At 41.0% G+C, this 18,526-nt stretch overlaps 2 protein-coding genes across 4 annotated transcripts in view; one reads left to right on the top strand and one right to left on the bottom strand.

Moving 5' to 3' along the window:
- The first annotated feature begins 2,457 nt into the window (after window positions 1–2,457).
- Window positions 2,458–11,688, top strand: LOC100489375 (photoreceptor outer segment membrane glycoprotein 2-like). The gene is made up of 4 exons (XM_002941083.4): window positions 2,458–2,608; window positions 4,767–5,348; window positions 8,295–8,541; window positions 9,378–11,688. Exons 2-4 carry the CDS (start codon window positions 4,768–4,770, stop codon window positions 9,642–9,644), a joined length of 1,095 nt encoding a protein of 364 aa, XP_002941129.2. The 5' UTR covers window positions 2,458–2,608; window position 4,767; the 3' UTR covers window positions 9,645–11,688.
- Window positions 11,689–14,493: 2,805 nt separating this feature from the next.
- ubr1 (ubiquitin protein ligase E3 component n-recognin 1) overlaps window positions 14,494–18,526 on the bottom strand; it is a 71,262-nt gene continuing 67,229 nt past the window's right edge. For all 3 annotated transcript variants that reach the window (XM_002941086.5, XM_012969237.3, XM_012969238.3), the window contains one exon: window positions 14,494–16,732. The gene's annotated coding sequence lies outside the window, so the exon portion shown is untranslated. The remainder of the gene's footprint in view (window positions 16,733–18,526) is intronic.

Raw genomic sequence — 18,526 nt, 5'->3', positions numbered from 1 at the left:
TAGAAGGGAGAACCAAGAATCAAGATGTGCTACTTAAACCGTTCCAACCAGTTCCTGCTGATTGCTGAAAGTGGTCTCAGAAGTCACCCTAAACAGCTGGAGGCACCACATTGTTTAGTGCACAGGGGCCAGCAATGCCTTAAAACAACAACAATCTGCCATCACAACATCACCCGGCAGGGCATTCCCCAACCTCACTGCCCCCACTGTATAAAAACACCTACACTGCTTCAAATGAAAGTTCCGTTTTTGCTCTGATTGTTTTTATGAAAAAAAGAACATCCCCCATCTGCCTATAATCCCCTCTAATGTACTTGTACAGAGTAATCATGTCCCCCTGCAAGCGCCTTTTTTCAAGAGAAAACAACCCCAACCTTGACAGTCTCACCTCATAGTTTAAATCTTCCATCCCCTTAACCAGTTTAGTTGCAGTCTCTGCACTCTCTCCAGCTCATTAATATCCTTCTTAAGGACAGGAGCCCAAAACTGCACTGCATACTCAAGGTGAGGCCTTACCAGAGGCACTTTATTTGCTTTAGTAGCCACAGAATGACACTGCCTGGAATTAGACTTGTTATCTACAACAGTGCTGTCCAACTTCTGTGGTACCGAGGACCGGAATTTTTCTGGCCTACATGGTGCAAGGCCGCTAATGGAAGCCTGTTTTGACCACTCCCCTTTTTTAAACCACACCTGCTTCAAACCACACCCATATTATCACCGGGACTTTTAAGACCATACCCACAATAATGGTGGTAGTGCAGCAAAAACCCAAATGGTTGGTGCTCACTGTAGAGCTATCACCCATCATTCATATGTGAAAGAATTATATGATGTCATATTAAGCTATATCCTTAAATCCATATGCCTCCTCCTCCCCTGTGGATAGCACAGCGACCCAGCATATAATTACACATGTTAGGGACCATTTAATAAGGCTCACCTCCCACAGGCAGAATAAGGCAGGAAGAGTATGGCACACACAGGCAGCTTAGGGCAGGCAGAGTATGGCGCACACACAGGCAGCATAGAACAAGCAGAGTATGGCACACACAGGCAGTACTCTGCCTGCCCCATGCTGCCTGTGTGTGCCATACTTTGCCTGCCCTACCCTGCCTGTGTGTGCCAAACTCTGCCTCCTCTATGCCTCCTGTGTGCCATACTTTGCCTGCCCTATGCTGCCTGTATGTGCCATACTCTACCTGCCATGTGCTGCCTGTGTTTGCCATACTTTGCCTGCCCTATGCTGCCTGTGTGTCACATACTCTGCCTGCCCTATACTGCTTGTGTGTTCCATACATACAAGCAGCATAGGGGAGGCAGTGACACAATGCTGGCACTGCTCCTACAGTCTGTCTGAGATGTGAACAGGTGAACAATGTGGGTGCTTACTGTCTGAGTCTGGGGTGTGAACAATGCAGGCACTAAAAGGTGTGAACAACATAGGGGATTACATGTTCAAACAATACAGCCTGAATCTGAGGTGTGAACAATGCAGGGGGGGAGCAGATTATTTCAGTACTGATACCATTTAAAGCTTACAGAAAGGCAAGCAGTCACAGCAGCCAGACAGATGGGGGACCACACAGAGGGGGTTCACGGGCCGCCAGTTGGAGAGCACTGATCTACAAGAATCCCCTGCTCCTTCTTAATTAAGGATACCCCCAACACACTACCATTAAGTATATAACTCACATTTAAATGATACATTTATAATAATTATAAAGTGCATAACTATGCACTTTTCAACACTGAAGCTGAAGCGCATTTTCCAGTTTGCTGCCCAGTTTTCCAATTTTATTAAATCGCTCTGCAAAGTGGCAGCATCCTGCATGGAACTTATAGTTTTGCACAATTTAGTATCATCAGCATAAATAGAAACAGTAATTTCTATGCCCTCCTCCAGGTCATTAATAAAATAGCAAAGCTTGTGGTACTCCACTAACAACACTGGGCCGATTAGAAAATGTTCCATTTACCATTTCAGCCAGCTCTCTATCTAAGTACAAATATTATGTTCTAGGCCAATATTCCTTAATTTTATCATTAACCTTCTGTGAGGTACTGTATCAAACGCTTTAGCAAAGTCCAAGTAGATGACATCAACTGCCATCCCAGCATCAAGGTTCCTGCTCACCTCCTCATAAAAGGCAATTTAATTAGTCTGGCAAGTTAAAAAAGAAATTATTCTAAAAGCTGTGATATGGTAAATCTAACCCACTATTAGGGATATAAAGGGCTTTATAAAAAGGAAATTAAATGATTGGTATGTATTTACAAACGCACTCCATGCTAATAAAACTGTGCTGCCATCAAGAGAGTTATATCCTATTTAGTAAAGTGCTTTGCTGCATCTACCATAAGGGGCACCATTAAATCTGTAAGCCATACTTAGAGCAGCAGGGATTAACAAATCCAGTCTTTCTGTATCTTGCAAATCTCTTTACATTGTGTCTCCTGTGCTTTGTGCAGATAAAGGCAGCCCATATCAGAGATATTTTGATGCCCATTCTGTACATTACACGTCATCTTTTTGATAATACACAGCTTTACAGAATACATGAAATCTAGGGGAGGACGGACGTCAACTCAGGAAACCAAGCTACAGGTAGGAATTGTTTTTTCTTGTCAAGGAAAGAGTAAGTCAGCTGTTTATCTGAAAGACTGTGAGAAAGGGAATCTATAAAGAAAAATCAATGTGATTAAGAAGTGCTATGATCCAGTCATTATCTGTGGTTTTCCATTGTAGTCAGGGCTGTAAGTAGAAGTCTGTGGACCCCAGGCACAGGGTACAAGGGCTCCCAGTGTATTAACTTTAAATGAGTGCTTGGAAGTGGATCCACTGCAAACCCTGGCAGAACATGATGAAAGGCAGGCTATTTAAGGGTTGTACATTTAAGCATGTGTATATATGCATGCACAGGGTAAAGCAGGTCTGCATGCTGGCCGAAAAAGATAACAAATGCAATATTTGGAAAGTTTTTGTTATCCTGTCACATCAATGCTATGTGAGTTTGTCCATGTACAAGGAAAAGGCAAGGACCAGCAGTGTGCTGAATTATGTTATGGGAAAGAATTTCCCCAGTGCTATCAACCTCAGGGGAATCTTAGATTATAGTAACATAACTGTGCCTCATAGGCCCTAGTGCAAAATTTGCACCCGGCCCCCACCTTGCACCACACCCCCTTCTCTTTAATGACTGCAGCACTGTAGCTGTACTTATAGAATCCTGGTGGATCCTGGTGCAGATGCAGCCCCTAGTAGTTCTGCCACTGATGGATCGGGATTACAAGAATGCATTTTACCATGCATAGATGAATGTACAGCAGCTGATTTCACATGCATGCCAAAGTATTTATCTACAGTTTTGCAGTAATTACAAATTTAATCAAATTACTAATAAGAATCAGTCAGTTGAAAGGAATACAAAGGTTTATTATATTTATAAATGCATTCAGTGTTGTATTCTCATCTATGGCAAAACTGCTGATTTACCAGGAGAGACAGAAGAGGAGAATAGGGTTTAGAGGTTAATCCCCGGTGTTACAGTAGAGTGCCCGGATGTAATTAGGTGGAGCCTGCATTTTTACCTGCTAGTGTACGTGACCCTAATCCAAAACATATTTACCCGTAGCCGGACCATAAAAACAAAAGTGATGTCATCATGAAACTGGAAGTGACATCATCTGGGGAAAAGTAGAAAGGAAGAGGTATAATCTTATTTTGCCACCAAACAACCCACGTCCCTGTCTACATCTGAATTTACCTTCTTGGTACTAGATCTAGGTGTTAGATGCAGGTAATAGATCTGCTGCAGGTCTCTGATATACTGTATTTAAAAAAATATAGGTAACAGCACAGTGTAACAGTTTTTCTTTAATATTCCAACAGTATAACCCTTTACCACTGGCACGACCGGGCAGGTTGGCTTGCACACCTTGCATGCACCTTATCATAGGATTGTTGAGGGGGTGTATTTTGGATGTGAGGGAACATGAAAACAGATAAGGTGTGTTGGTAGGGTGCAAGTCCCAGAGAGGGGGAGAAGTTGTTAAGAAAAAACAATGGCGTGAGCAGGGCTAAAATAAACTTAATGGGTCCAGTAATGTCTTACGTTCATGGAAAGGTGGACTGTCGCCAAGAAACACTTGCAAATACAGTGTGCAGCTCTGTGATGAAGCCATATTTCAGGTATAGTTTATAAATGAGAAATGTTTGTATTCTTAGTTCCAATTCAGATGTATGCTTGGGAGAAGACCTAGTAACTAATGGGACGTTAGGAGGGCTCTGTAAGGGCTGGTGGGGGCACACTTCAGAGCACTTCTTTGGAAACTGATGGTCAAATACAACTGACTGAATTGGATTAAATGGGCTATAATATAATAAGGCAGTCAGCATTTACTGAAATAGACATGATCCTGAGGTGTGCTGGCCTGGACAAACAGTAGGGTGCCACCTGTCTAGTTCTAAACCAGACGGCCCAGTTTTGGCATGTGCTGGCTGACGCATCATAGCTCTGCCCCCTGGCATCACATGACCCACCTCTGACATCACCCACTCCGCCCCCTGCCTTCAATTTATGTTTTAAGAAAGGTGGCAGCTCTAACCAACAGACACAGAAAAAGATAAATGATGCAAAAAGAAAAAAAGCAAAGAATATAACAATGTTGTAGAACCAGCTCAGCATAATACTTTTGTCAAAAGTAATTTCCCTCCATCATTGAATTGTACAATGTTTTATTCACTTCCTCTGTCTTGGTTTTAGGATGGCAGTGCTGAAGGTAAAATTCACAAAAACCAGAAGGGGAAAACTGGCACAGATCTTGTGGATCCTCAACTGGGTGTCAGTGCTGACCGGGCTCATTATATTCAGCCTTGGTCTCTTTCTTAAAATTGAAATCAAGAAACGCAGCGAGCTGATGGAGAGCGGCAACATGCACACAGTGCCCAACATGCTCATAGCAGTGGGGGTCATTGCTTGTGTCATTAACTTTTTTGGTGGCAAGATCTGCTATGACTGCTCGGACGCCAACAAGTTTGTACGGTGGAAGCTGTTCATGTTGCCCTACATTATCTGCACCTTCTTCTTCACCTTCTGCGTCTTTGCAGGAGCCATCATGTGTTACACAACACGGAATGAACTAGAATCTGCATTGTACCGTGGACTCAAGGATGCATTAAAGAACTACAAAGATACGGACATTCCAGGACGTTGCTTCTTAAAATCCACCATAGACCTCTTACAGATTGAGTTTCACTGTTGCGGAAACAATGGTTTTAGAGACTGGTTTGAGATCCAGTGGATTTCTGCCCGGTACCTGGATATGGGTTCAAAGGAGGTTGTTGAGTAAGTAATTTTAATTTCTGGCCCACAAAACAAATATTACAACTGAGGTAATTATATACCTTTGTTGTAATGTACCTTTTATCATATCTTTTTTGCAGGGAGGGTCTTTATTCACTGGCACAAAAAGCGTATAGCACTTATTCATGAATGGCCCCAAGATACCCTAAGGGTGAAGACACACAAAGCTACTTCGTAGCAGCTGCTTGTCATGATTACTAAATGCCAGAAAATACCCTGCCATAGACAATACTGAGAATTGCCTCTGCTAAAACACACATAGAGACAATTATCATGACAAGTAGCTGCTACTAGTAGCTCTGTGTGTCTTCACTCTAAAATAAAGCTGCTTGTTTATTAAGAAGCAGTGCAAAACTATGAGTAATGACTGCATGTAGCCATCACTGTGTCTATTTATCCTATGACATAGGTAAGCACTGTGAGATAGGTTCAGCCTCTGTTGGTACAAGGCACAGTTGGGGTCATTTATCAACACTGGGCAAATTTGCCCTTGGGCAGTAACCCATGGAAACCAATGATATTGTTGCATTCTTTGTTCTACCTGCAGTTGGTAGAAAAGCTAATCACTGATAGGTTGCTGTGGGCATAAAGGAGCCCTGTATTTAGCACGTCTCTTAAGCAGGCAACAACCAGAGGACTCCCTCAGTGCTATAGGCATTCACATTCACCGTCCCATCAACTGAACAGTGAGTTACTAAAGAACAACAGTTTAAGGTACTATGATTTTCAGGTTTTAATGGTCCTTTTAAAACAATGAGAGAGGTGGAAAAGACGTGGAAGCTTGTGTATGTTCTTTGCACCCTGCTCTGTGCTTAGTAAATGACTTCTTGGTAATAGCATTATAGATCTAGAAAGAGTACAGAGAAGGGTGGCTGAATTAATCAAGGGCATAGGGCATATCAGTTGATGAAGTTAGACAGGCATAGTTGTTTATGCTTTAAAGGGGACATGTTTTAGAGAAATTTATAAGGAAGCCATGTCTGTTTGCCAGTAGATCATCTCTTTAATATTATATATGCTTTAATATTAGGCAAACAGAGGTTTCATCTTTGGATGCAGAAGGGTTTTCTGCTGTATGGAGAGCAACATTGGGCGACTGTATGTTAGCTTTATGGAAAATACTACAGCAATCAAGAAACGACATGGTTACTAGCATGGCAAAATGTACAGGGCAATGTAACTGCTAGGCAACATTTCTATGGAGTTAGTAATATTGTGAATTATTTCACATTCAGTTTCTCTCTAGTCTGTACTGCTCTCTGGTAGCTAGGCTACAATTTACCCTAGCAATTAGGCAGTGGTTTGAATGAGACTGGAAGATGAACAGAAAAGGGTCCAGACAGGAAAAGAAAAACAATACAATTTTAGGCTCCATTGTGGCTTTTGTATGTTTTATGAATTAAGCTGAACATACACACACCAAACAGGTTAGAAAATTTTAGTTGGATAATGATAAAATCTGTGCATGTATTGTGTATCTGGTGATACCCTTGGGGGAACTACAATGCATTTCCTGGGAGTCACTTTCGTACGATTGGTGTCTGCCAACTATTTTATGTTCAGAACATCCTCTGAATTGCCTTAATCCTACAATTTCAGTCTGAATGTTAGTTTAACATTGTTGCATTTAAACATACATCGATATCAGAACGTTCGTCAGAAGAGTTTGAATGTGTATGGCCAGCTTAACCTATATTGATAAATGAAAAAGAAACTCCTAAACAATGGGGAGTGGCAATTTGTCAGGCACCTCCCAGTGATTCTGGTCACTTACACTTGCAGTACGAGGAAGGGGGGAAGGTTAGTACTACTACTTGGCCCAGCTCTGCTCTGGTCTGAGGGTTGTTTACATACAGGCAGGTAAATTGGGTCCTAATAAAATTAACCCTATGTTATGTTGATGTGATTAGGATGTCAGACTAGGGTTGCCGCCTGTCTGGTTTTGACCAGGACAGCCTGGTTTTCAGAAGGTCTGTCTGTACCAAAACTGCCTGCCCAAGTTTCCAAATTATTAAAACCGATTAGGACTCTCTAAAACTGACATGGTACTCAGCCAATAGCCATGCCATAGCCACGCCCATGTGTCATTATGTCCCACCCCCTGCCCGAAATTACAGAAGGGGAAAGGTGGCAACCCTATATCACACTGTAAGCTCCACTTGGGCAGGGACTGATGAGATTGATGATTAGTCTCAGTAAAGCCCTCTATAAATGTCTCATAAATAAGTGCTAAATAAATAAAGGTACTGATTTGCCAAATCCAGGAGTCAGTTCACGATTCAGACAAATCCCAAGACTATATGGAGGATTCTGCAGAATCCTTAGGCTTCCGATCCGGAGGAGCACAAGTTTAGGCCACTTCAAAGCTTTGAACAACTGAACTTTGTCCATTTTTTGTACAGATGATGTTATTTTTGTATTCTCAAATGTAAATATTTAAATTAGCATTCAGATTTGTTCTGTATTAGGCCACATTCAAAAATGGTTTGGTGCATCGCTAATTAAAGTAAAGGTGGCCATACATGGTAAGATTTGCTCCTTTGGTGAGGTTAAAGGGCCAAATAATCACATTGCAATGAAAGGGATAGGAAAATTGGAGCGAGGACAACATCAATGAGCCTGCTGTGGTCACCAATCCGACAAAAAATCAAGCCTGTCCAATCGACATCTGGCCAATTTTTGGCCAGATATCAGTTGGGGGGGCCTGTTGGAGGGCCTCATACATGGGCGGATAAGCTGCCATGTTGGTCTTGAGGACACAAATTGGCAGCTGAAATCTGCCTGCGTATGGCCACCTTTACAGTAACTCATGAAATCCAGTTTAAGGGATTCCACTTAATTTGCTTATTTTAAAAAAATGTATTCATAGTGCTAGGGGCTCATATTCCATACATATATGTTGTCCATACATTTAACCTTTTGTTACAGTCGTTTTAAAAGCAACGTGGATGGGAAGTACCTTTTGGATGGAGTCCCTTTTAGTTGCTGCAACCCCAACTCCCCTCGCCCTTGCATCCAGTATCAGATCACCAACAATACAGCTCACTACAACTATGACTATCTGACAGAGGAGCTGAACATCTGGATTCGGGGCTGCAGAGAGGCACTTCTGGAATACTATGATGACCTGATGCAATCTATTGGCTTGACTGTCCTATTAATTTGGCTCTTTGAGGTAAAAAGAAGGAAAATGAAATGTATTAGTTACAAACACTTCTAAGAACATGGGTAGAATTGATAACTTTAGTGTTTTATACCACTACTACAGTTGGCTGGCATCACAGCAGGGGACAGTGATGTCATGGAAAGTAGAGTGGGGCAAGTAGAGATGAATCCAGGGCTTTTGGCTGGAGTGTGAATAACTGGTTTGCTCAGTAAAATATCAGCCAATGGGTTATGATAAAACAATTTCTTCAGCTGCAAGGGACTCCATATTATATCTTCTTAAATGGGAACTGAACTAATTTTGTATGTTTTTGCAGTTCCTCTCTCCCTTACAAAATTAGTAGTTTAGATGCATAACAAAAAGTTGCAGAGAAACTAGTGTAATCTGCAGTCTGACTGCCAATGAACCAAGCAACGCCATTTTAATACATAACCATCAGGGCGGGTATGATTCTATGGAAGCATGTTGACCATAAGACCTCTAAGTTTGCTAATTCTTATAAATATGCCCAAAGTCTGCAAGCTTCTGTAATTCCAGAGAATTTCTTCACTGAGTATTTACAATGCAATTGTGATTCTAGCATAGTGTACATGTTTTATGTTTGTATATAGGAGTATATATATAGGAGTAGTGATAGTGAGTCTAATACTCTAGTGACATGATATAAATATACACACATATATGTTTATTGAGCACAAAGTACTAGCAGACCTGAAATATAAGGAAAAGTCTCCATTTTGGAATGTGCAACAAGGTAGATTGCTGGAGGTAACTGATTGGATTTGAGCCACACTGTCAGTCCTGGAAATGCATTCTAACATCTTTGCTCTTTATACTTGATATAGCTTTCAGTGCTGACTGGTGTACGATACCTGCAAACAGCAATGGAAAATGTTTTGATCCTGGGAGACCCAGAAAGTGAATCCGATGGTTGGTTACTGGAAAACAGCTGCGTGGAAACAGCCAAGCACAACATACAGATCATCAAGAACCTCGGAAAAGTAAATCAAATAAACACAGTGTCTGGAAAATCAGACCCCAATATGGATATACCAACAGCAGACTATGGCCCAGATAATGTTCCTCCTGGTTCCATTCCATGTGACAGCTGACCTTGATTGCGGCATTTGGTGCCTGCCAAAAATATTGCACCGAAACTATGAAAGCCATTTAAGCCACTGAGGGGATTTCTTTATAATCATTGCACATCCCCTGAGCTAGGCTATCTAACTGAATCTCTCTAACTGAATCTCTCAAGGTTCTAGATTAGCAATAAAGAAGTTTTAGAGCAGGGATCCCCAACCTTTTATCCCCGGGAGCCACATTCAAATGGAAAAAGTGTTGAGGAGCAACACAAGCATGAAAAAGGTTCCTGGGGGTGCAAATAAGAGCTATAATTGGCTATTTGGTAGCCCATATGTGGACTGGCAGCCTATAGAAGGCTCTGATTGGCTTTACACTGGGTTTTATGCAATCAAAACTTGCCTCCAAGCCAGAAATTCAAAAATAAGGACCTTCTTTGTGGCCACTGGGAGCAACATCCAAGGGGTTGGTGAACAACATGTTGCTCACGAACCACTGGTTGGGGATCACTGTTTTAGAGGAACAACTATTTTGATTTAATCTTGTTGGAAATGAAAGTGGGGAAAGACCAAAGAGATGACTTTGCAGAAGAAAATTCAGTGATTTGTGATTCAGAGAAACCAAATCCTATTACTGTGAAGAAGTTCCGGTTAAGCTTGGTTGATGGTCAAGGTGAAAGGAAGCTCAAGATATTGTGTCTGCACCTGAAAGGTGCCATTCCTTTCAACTTCATTGTACAAATGAGAAACCACAATCACAAGCCGTACAAAGCCCAGTATATAGAAGCATTTAGATTTGGGATCATTTCTTTATAATTAAAATGTATTCAATATGTCATTTGATACCAGGGGGGCAAACAGCACACGTTCTGGAAAGATCGCTTTGAGTAATGAGTCTCTTTGCCTTTTCCATAGAGAACACTATCCTGTCAGCCCTTCCTTCCCTCAAATGTTAAATGGCAGTACTAGCTACATTTGTACTTTCCCATTAAATTGTACCAAATTGGGAACACTTCTAGAAAATGCTACAAGAAGGGCTGCAAGGGTTGTATTTAATTTAAAAGCCATCAGATAATAAAACCCAAAGAAACCCAAACTCAGCACGTGTGCCACTGCCAATATTATAGGCAAGATAGTGGGATGCTACATTTAAAGCATGTGTCTATGGCACATGTTAGAAATAACCAAAATATTCTATACAGTAATACATTTTAAAAGATAGTTTCTCAAGACCATTACAATAAAACATGATGCCCATGACTCAAGACACACATTCTGAAGCTCTGTTCCTCAATATCTAAAGAAAGACTATACCCCTATACAATGTAGGTCTCTATAAAAATATATTGTATAAAACAGCTCATATGTAAAACCCTGCTTCATCTAAATAAGCTATTTTCATAAATATATACTTTTTCAGTAGTATGTGCCACTGGGTAATCTTATATATAGAAAACTGCCATTTCAAGTACTAAGGGCCACCCCCTGGGATCATATTATTCATTAACAGGCTACTTAATATGATATAAACTATCTGTTGGTTAATTATTCCATTTGTTTGTATAGTTTTCCTTTTAACAAGGTTTTTTGTCTGTACCTGTAAGTTACAAATAGCATTGAACAAATGTACTGAACATAGGTCAGTCTAATAAGGGTGCCCTTACCTTCCATGTAAAATAGGGCGATACAATTATTTAATCAGATTTCAAAGTGTTTGTCTCCATATGGGTCCCTAGTTTAATTTGCTCTGAAATGTGTTAGTTGTTGTACAGAGTGGTTGTAAATGAAGGTAAACAAAGAAAACTGTTACTGCTATGCAATTAAACTGGAACAAAAGACACCCTGAAGTGTATAATTATATGTTTTATTAGCTTGCTTCTATGAACACTGGGTTTAAATGTTATTTGTAGAATTACATTTTTGGCAAGGATGTATTTTTTGGTGGGGCGCACAATGTTTTCAATAGAAAACCACACACAGGAATATAATAAACCTAGCATACATTATAGCAGACAGATATTTAGTGCCCCTTGTTGTCCCCCATGCCTCCTGTTCCTTTAATAGGAAAAGCTGGAAAGCACAATTTAACACCCCCCCCCCCCCCCAGCTTTTCAGGCTGAAAAGCACTTACACCTACATGTCCCAGCCTTTCCCATTTAAGGGCATGAAACCAGCAGAGGGCAATCATGGTAGCTGAAATACAGTCTGGACTAAACAATTGTCCTTATGACATTAGAGGGGTTATGTAATAAAAGGCACAAAGTTTGCCCAGGAGCAGCAACCCATAGCAACCAATTATAATGTACTGGATTGCAGATCCCATTATAAACACTTAACATTTCCATCTAACCAATGCCTTTTCTACTCTGATCACTAGTAGCTCTGACAACTAACAAACTGTTCTTGGCTGTTTTATGAATCAGTTCATTCTGCTCCGAATATGAGCAAACTTCAGGTGCGGCTGGGCGGCATGCTGTCCTTTAACTTGTGCCACCCTAGGCCTGGGCATTTATGGCCTTGCTGCAAATCCAGATGATGTCACTTGGGGCAGGGAAATGGGCAAATTGGGCAGAGGCAGACATCTACTTACAAGAAGATTGATTGCCACAGAGAGGGACAGGGAAAGGAGGGATCCATAGCAACGGCTGGCGCTCTTGCCGGTAAATTTGTAATACCAGCACCAGCCCTAGCCAGCCATTAGCCAACTAGGCCCGTCAAATACCAGATTGGTGGCAGATCCAGCTATGATCAACAAAATAGCAGATCCTTGCATATTAATATATTCCCAGCACCACGGTATCTGAAGGAACAAAGATTTATTATAGTCTGAAACACTCCAACCTTTACCCATGAGATATGCTTTGTTTACAGGGGGATATTTATCCACTGTTTATCTATGTTACTATTCCCTTTCCTCCTTTGTTTTCCTCTCTAACCAAAACCTACCAATAAATAAACTACATTTGAATCCTTAACCTACTCCTATACCCTCTTCTCAGCAAACATTCTATAAATCAAAGACAAAAATAACACATGTTCTTAACTGCAACTATGTAAATTGTTATTATTGATTATGGACAATAAAAAGAAGTTACAAAAAAACCCCAAAAAACACACTTTATTTTCCCACGTGACTCACAAATAAGCATGACATTTCAGTCTAAAAAAAAAGATGGTTCTTTGAGATCACTTTACTTTTGGGGGCATTTTACTGCACCTAAAACCCAGTGTGTTAAATTCTTGCACTATTTTCATATTGGGGGTGTCAAAATGCCACATCCTTTCTTCAGCCAGGGTATATGGGCTGAGTTATTTGCAAATCTGATCCTGTCCACCCCACAGTACAGTATGTATCTGGAAAGCTGCAATGAGACTGAGGGAGAATTCACGATAAAGGAAACTGCCCAGGACAAGGTGAGGTGATGTGTTAGTTTGAACGTGATAAGAACCCACTCACTTGCTCACTAAAAATAAGAACAAAAAGAATATGAAAGATAGAAAGCTGCTAACTCCAATCTACCAGTACATTTCTGCCTGTAAATGCACACTGGTCTTCTTAACTTGCAGGATATATTGGTAATATTCAACATCAGCACTGAATTAGTTAACTAAGAAGACATGAGAGGTATTAAGAGAGCACAGGTTGGTCAGGGCTTAACATCAACCATGTGACTCAAATAGATCGGATTTACAGGAAGACTTAACCACATTGTCATTCCCACTTAATGAAATGGAATTAAGAGCCACAGACAGGGTGCTTCCCTGTAGCAAGGAGCAGCACATTAAAGGTAAAGTGACATACATGTATATATCATCTTCTCTAATAGCTTCTTATAAAAATAAAAACTCAGTGGCCTCCAGTTTACCAGTCCTTTTATATACTAGGACTATTAATTCACTTCCATCAAGTTCCTCTAAATAGGAGGATGCAGGCTGAGAACAGTCAGCCAGATAAGCAGTAGAACTGGGAGCCAGGCTTAGGCAACTGTTCCAAACCATATTAGTCCATTACATATAGGGATGCACTAAACCCACTTTTTTGGGTTCGGCCGAACCCCCGAACCCACCCTAATGGATTCTGCCGAATCCCGAACCGAATCCAAATCCTAATTAGCATATGTCAATTAGGACCGGGAAGGGTTAGAAGTTGCTGCGCGTGCATGCCTAATTAAAAATCATGAAAAGGCTGAATTTTTATTAATTAATGTATACTGCAAAGTTGCTTGAAATGATGTTATTGTTAAGCTTTAAAAAGTTGTGTTTGGGTGGAGTTCCCCTTTAAAATGTCAGCACCAGATCTAAAAACCTCCAAATCTCTTTTTGAAGCATCTTTCCCAGAAGCAAAAAGTTACTTATGAACCCCAATTCTCTTCTTTTCCACAGCATCATGTGACCAGTTTGTGGCTCAGCTGCCAAAGAGACCTGTGATATTACCAGGAGAGACAGGGGTGCTGCTGCCATGAAGGGAATTGAGAAACTCGCCTCGGGCAGCAGCAGCCTGCAAGTTACCAGGGGAGGAAAAAAGCCGCTCTTGGTAACTTTAAGAGCCAAAATTTTGATTTGTAAATCAGAATTTTGGCTCTGCTAGTGCAGCGAATGCAATCGCGAGGGGTGGGGGGCATCCACCACAGAAACACCCCTGAGAATTAAGGCCAAGAAACAGCAGTTGGTGAGCTCTTAATCATTATTATGGGATCCTGGGACACTTGCTCTTGTCCTGCTTGAGGGGAAAACTACAGGGTGCGCCCAAGTGTTCCCCCCCCCCCTCCCTCATTTCAAGAAAGCCAGTCTGGTTTAAGGTTGTACCATAGACTACTAGTCAATGTATAAAAACCTTTTTAACTCGGTTACAAACCATTAACTGATAATTCAAAAAGGAGACTTTTTAATAATGTACTTTTATTACTTTAAATTTACATAGAGTAGAGAGTCTGAAAAACATGAATACAATGTTCAAGTGGAAATATATGCATTATCGATGATGGAGTACATTCCTTTTGTAGTGGTTCAGAAACAGAAAGTCAAAACAAACAACCAAATCTGCTCTGTGGGTGTATGTAGTGGCAAAAACGAAGCTCTGTGCCAAGAACCAATGCTGGATTTACAATTTTGGCACCCAGAGGTTACCTCCATTCACCGCAAACCCACCCCCTGCCCAGGATAACACGCATGCCCATCCGTTTAGCTCACATACGGAGCACAGGTGACAGGACACGCTGAAGCTTTCTATGCATCCTGTCCCTAGTGCTCCATATGTGAGCAAAGTTCAGATGCGGCTGGGCGGCATGCCACCCCTAAAATTGTGCCGCCCTAGGTCCGGGCCTTTGTGGCCTCACCACAAATCCAGGCCTCTCAAGAACAGCATATAGGCATCTGTCCCTCATAAACAGGCTGGCATACATTAAAACTAATAAATCACACACAGGCAAACCAGAGTGAAACAATCAGTGGGTAGGAAGATGAATTATTATTTGCAAGGTTGGCATTGAGTCAACTGGATTGGATGGATTGTTGTTTAGCATGTTATTTAGATTGACTTTTTAACAAAAAGCATGTCCTCAGAGTAGGGTAGATAGGGCGAGGGCGAGAACTAGGGGTAGAGCGAAGAGGCAGCTGCCTAGGGTACGGCCAAAAAGAAAAAAAAACTGTATAGTCTCACTTTTGGCATTGTTGGTAGGGAGGCTGCCACTTCTGTTGGAGGGGGTTGCAACCATGGCACGCAGATGAATGGAGCCGGTACAATTTGTACCTCTGGGTCCAGCACTCGATAAATGGCCGAATGATTAAAATGATAATCTGCCTTAATATTGTCTTTGGACAAGCGATTTAATAGGAGCTGTTATTTCTGTTTGTGTAGATTTGAGAACTCCCCTCCTTCTCCACATCATCAACCAGAAATGCAAGTTAAAAAAGAGCAGTCTTACCACTCACAATTGCTGCACAGGTGTAGGTTATTTATTGTGCCAGAAACTACAGTGTTCAACATCATTTCGAGGGGTCGTCAGGAGGTGCAGATCCCTACAAAGGTGATGCACACTGTGGCACCGCGGCAGCTAGAGTGAGGGCCCATACTCAAAGCAGTATCGTCCCATGCTAAATATCTAAATGTTGGGGAGTAAATATATATTTACATTATTTAATGTTATCTCAGCAGTGGAAATAAACTGTTTAACCCAGCAGATATCCCTGCCTAATAGTTTTAATTTAGTCTTAATTTGTAAAATATTCCATGTTTTGGATTCCATATCAGTTGTCTGAAAGAAGTGCACTGTGCAATATGTGCGGGCTTCTAGTGACTGGGCACAGCTGACACTAGGATAGTGAAATATTCACAAATGGGTGTGGGTCTATTTTGGCTGTGGTTACTGTATAAGGTGTAATAGTATTTCAAGTTCCAAAGATGTGCCCCCTGAGCTTAGAGAGGTTCAAGAATGAGCAAAGAACCTAGGAGCAGTGCCAGGCAGGCTGAACTACTATATTTTTGGGAGCCAAAATCAAATATGAAGTTACTGAAACTCCCAACATTTACAAGTAAATCACAGGGTAAATAAACCGGAAACTATATGCAAATGTTATCCAGTCCAGACATCCAAAATGATTCAATCCTATGTCACTTTCTATATGATACACACCTGACTGGCTTTAAAAGTCTTGAACCGACATAAAATTCTGATTTTCTTTGCATTAAATTAGCCAGCTGCCAACTGTCAAGATTCAATAATTTGTGGAAAAATAAAATCAACTCAAAGAAATAGAAAAAAACCCAGGATTCCAAAACGAAATGAGAATTAACAGCAATGGATACATTTGCACCTGTCCTGTAACCCATAGCAACCAGTGACTTCAAACTGTGTTTTTCAACAAGCTGCAGGTAGATTAATGAAAGCAAAAATCTGATTGGCTGCCATGAGTTGGTTTAGTTTTGCCAGATCAATGAGCCCTTATTGTGTAATTATGTGATACATAAGAGTTCCAGATGAACAAATCAGATGCTGAAGAGGATCTTTCCATTTTCACGCCTGTAAAGCCAATCTGTAGTCAGATAGGAAACGGACTGACCAGATGTAAAACCTCAGGTCCTGGCATCCTCTGTCATGTCAGGCACAAGTGCACACATCCTATATTGCACAGGAGGCAAAAAAATCTTTCATTATTATTATTAAAAACATGTATATACAAAGTGCCAACATATACTGCAGCACTGTACAATAAATGGCTTTATACAGTTACATACAAAGTAACCAATAACGGAGGTGAAGAGGGCTATTACCTGTATTACGGTAATTGTTCTTCTGCCCTTGTTGTCTTATCATAATAAATGAAAATGTGTATACAGGATAATTTGTTTAATGGGGAATAAACCCCTGAACAGTGTATTACATAAAGTGGGCTTATCTGGAATTTGTTTTACTAGATTCTTATCTGTCAACATTGGGGGTCATTTATCAACACTGGGCAAATATGCCCAGCAATTAAAATTTCTGAAAAAAAAGAAAATCACTGATTGGTTGCTATGGGTTACTGATCACAGGCAAATTTGCCCAGTGTTGATAAACGAGCCCCACTAACTCTTCAGAACCGGGAATGCTTAAGTTAAGCGGTTTCATTTTCTTATATAACAAAAATCATAGACATTTTTAATTAGAAAAAAAACCAGGTATATTCAGTTCTACTCATTGTGCTGATGTTGAGAAAAAGTGTATACTACTCCTTTAAAGGAACAGTAACACCAAAAAATTAAAGAGTTTTAAAGTAAATGAAATATAATGCGCTGCTGCCCTGCACTGGTCAAAGTTGTGTGTTTACTTCAGAAAGTCTTACTATAATTTATATAAATAAGCTGCTATGTAGCCATGGGGGCAGCCACAGGCACATAGCAGATAACAGATAGAACACTATTATATTTTACAGAGCTCATCTGTTATCTGCTATGTAACCTGTGCCTTTTCTCCATTTTCCAGCTTGAATGGCTGCCCCCGGGGCTACACAGCAGCTTATTATATAAATTATAGTAGTGTTACTGCAGCAAACACACCAGTTTTACCAGTGCAGGGCAACAGTGGCAGAAGAGGCAGCTGCCTAGGGCGCAACGACTAGGGGGCGCCAGGCAGAAGCCTCTCTTGCCTACCCCTACTCTGTGCGCTCCATTTTCATTGCCCCCGCGGCTTGTGATTACTCGGCGGGGGCAATGAACTTTCGCTTCGCAACCCCCACCCCCCCCTGCGAACTGCGCATACGCGCCCAAAACCGGGGGGTGGGGGGGGGGGTTTGCGTTAGCACTGGTGCAGGGGCGAGGTGGCCGACAGGGTTGCCTAGGGCGCCCGGTCGGCTCGGCCCGCCCCTGGTTACCCTCCCATATAGATTGTAGGCTCTACGGGGTAGGGACCTCCTTCCTCTTGTGTCCTCGACTCTTAACATTGCAGCTGTATTTATCTTGTATTTATTGTTGTACTTTGTATTTATCTATTATTATCTTATTAACACCCTGTTTGTATTAATGTATTCTACTGTACAGCGCTGCGTACATAAGTAACGCTTTATAAATAAAGATATACATACATACATACATACATATAACCTGAGTGATACAAGTCAGGGGTCAGAACCAATATTTAATCACTGAGTACCCATTGCTGTGTTAAATAGTGTAATGGACACAGCAAGGAATGATGAGAGGTTGAGTATCTGAATGCTTAATAACAACAGAACTTAAACTTAAGTTCACTTTCAGTATGTTATAGATTGGCCATTTTTCAGTGTTTTTTTTCAATTTGTATTCATTTTTTATAGTTTTTGATTTATTATTTGATTTGTTCTTGTAAGACCACAAGTTTATTGTTATTGCTACTTTTCATTACTTATCTTCTATTTAGCTCTCTCCTATTCATATACCAGTCTGTCATTTAAACCAA

The sequence above is a fragment of the Xenopus tropicalis genome, chromosome 8, assembly GCF_000004195.4.
Source record: "Xenopus tropicalis strain Nigerian chromosome 8, UCB_Xtro_10.0, whole genome shotgun sequence".
NCBI classification, from domain to species: domain Eukaryota; kingdom Metazoa; phylum Chordata; class Amphibia; order Anura; family Pipidae; genus Xenopus; species Xenopus tropicalis.
This window is presented reverse-complemented; position numbering and strand designations above follow the sequence as displayed.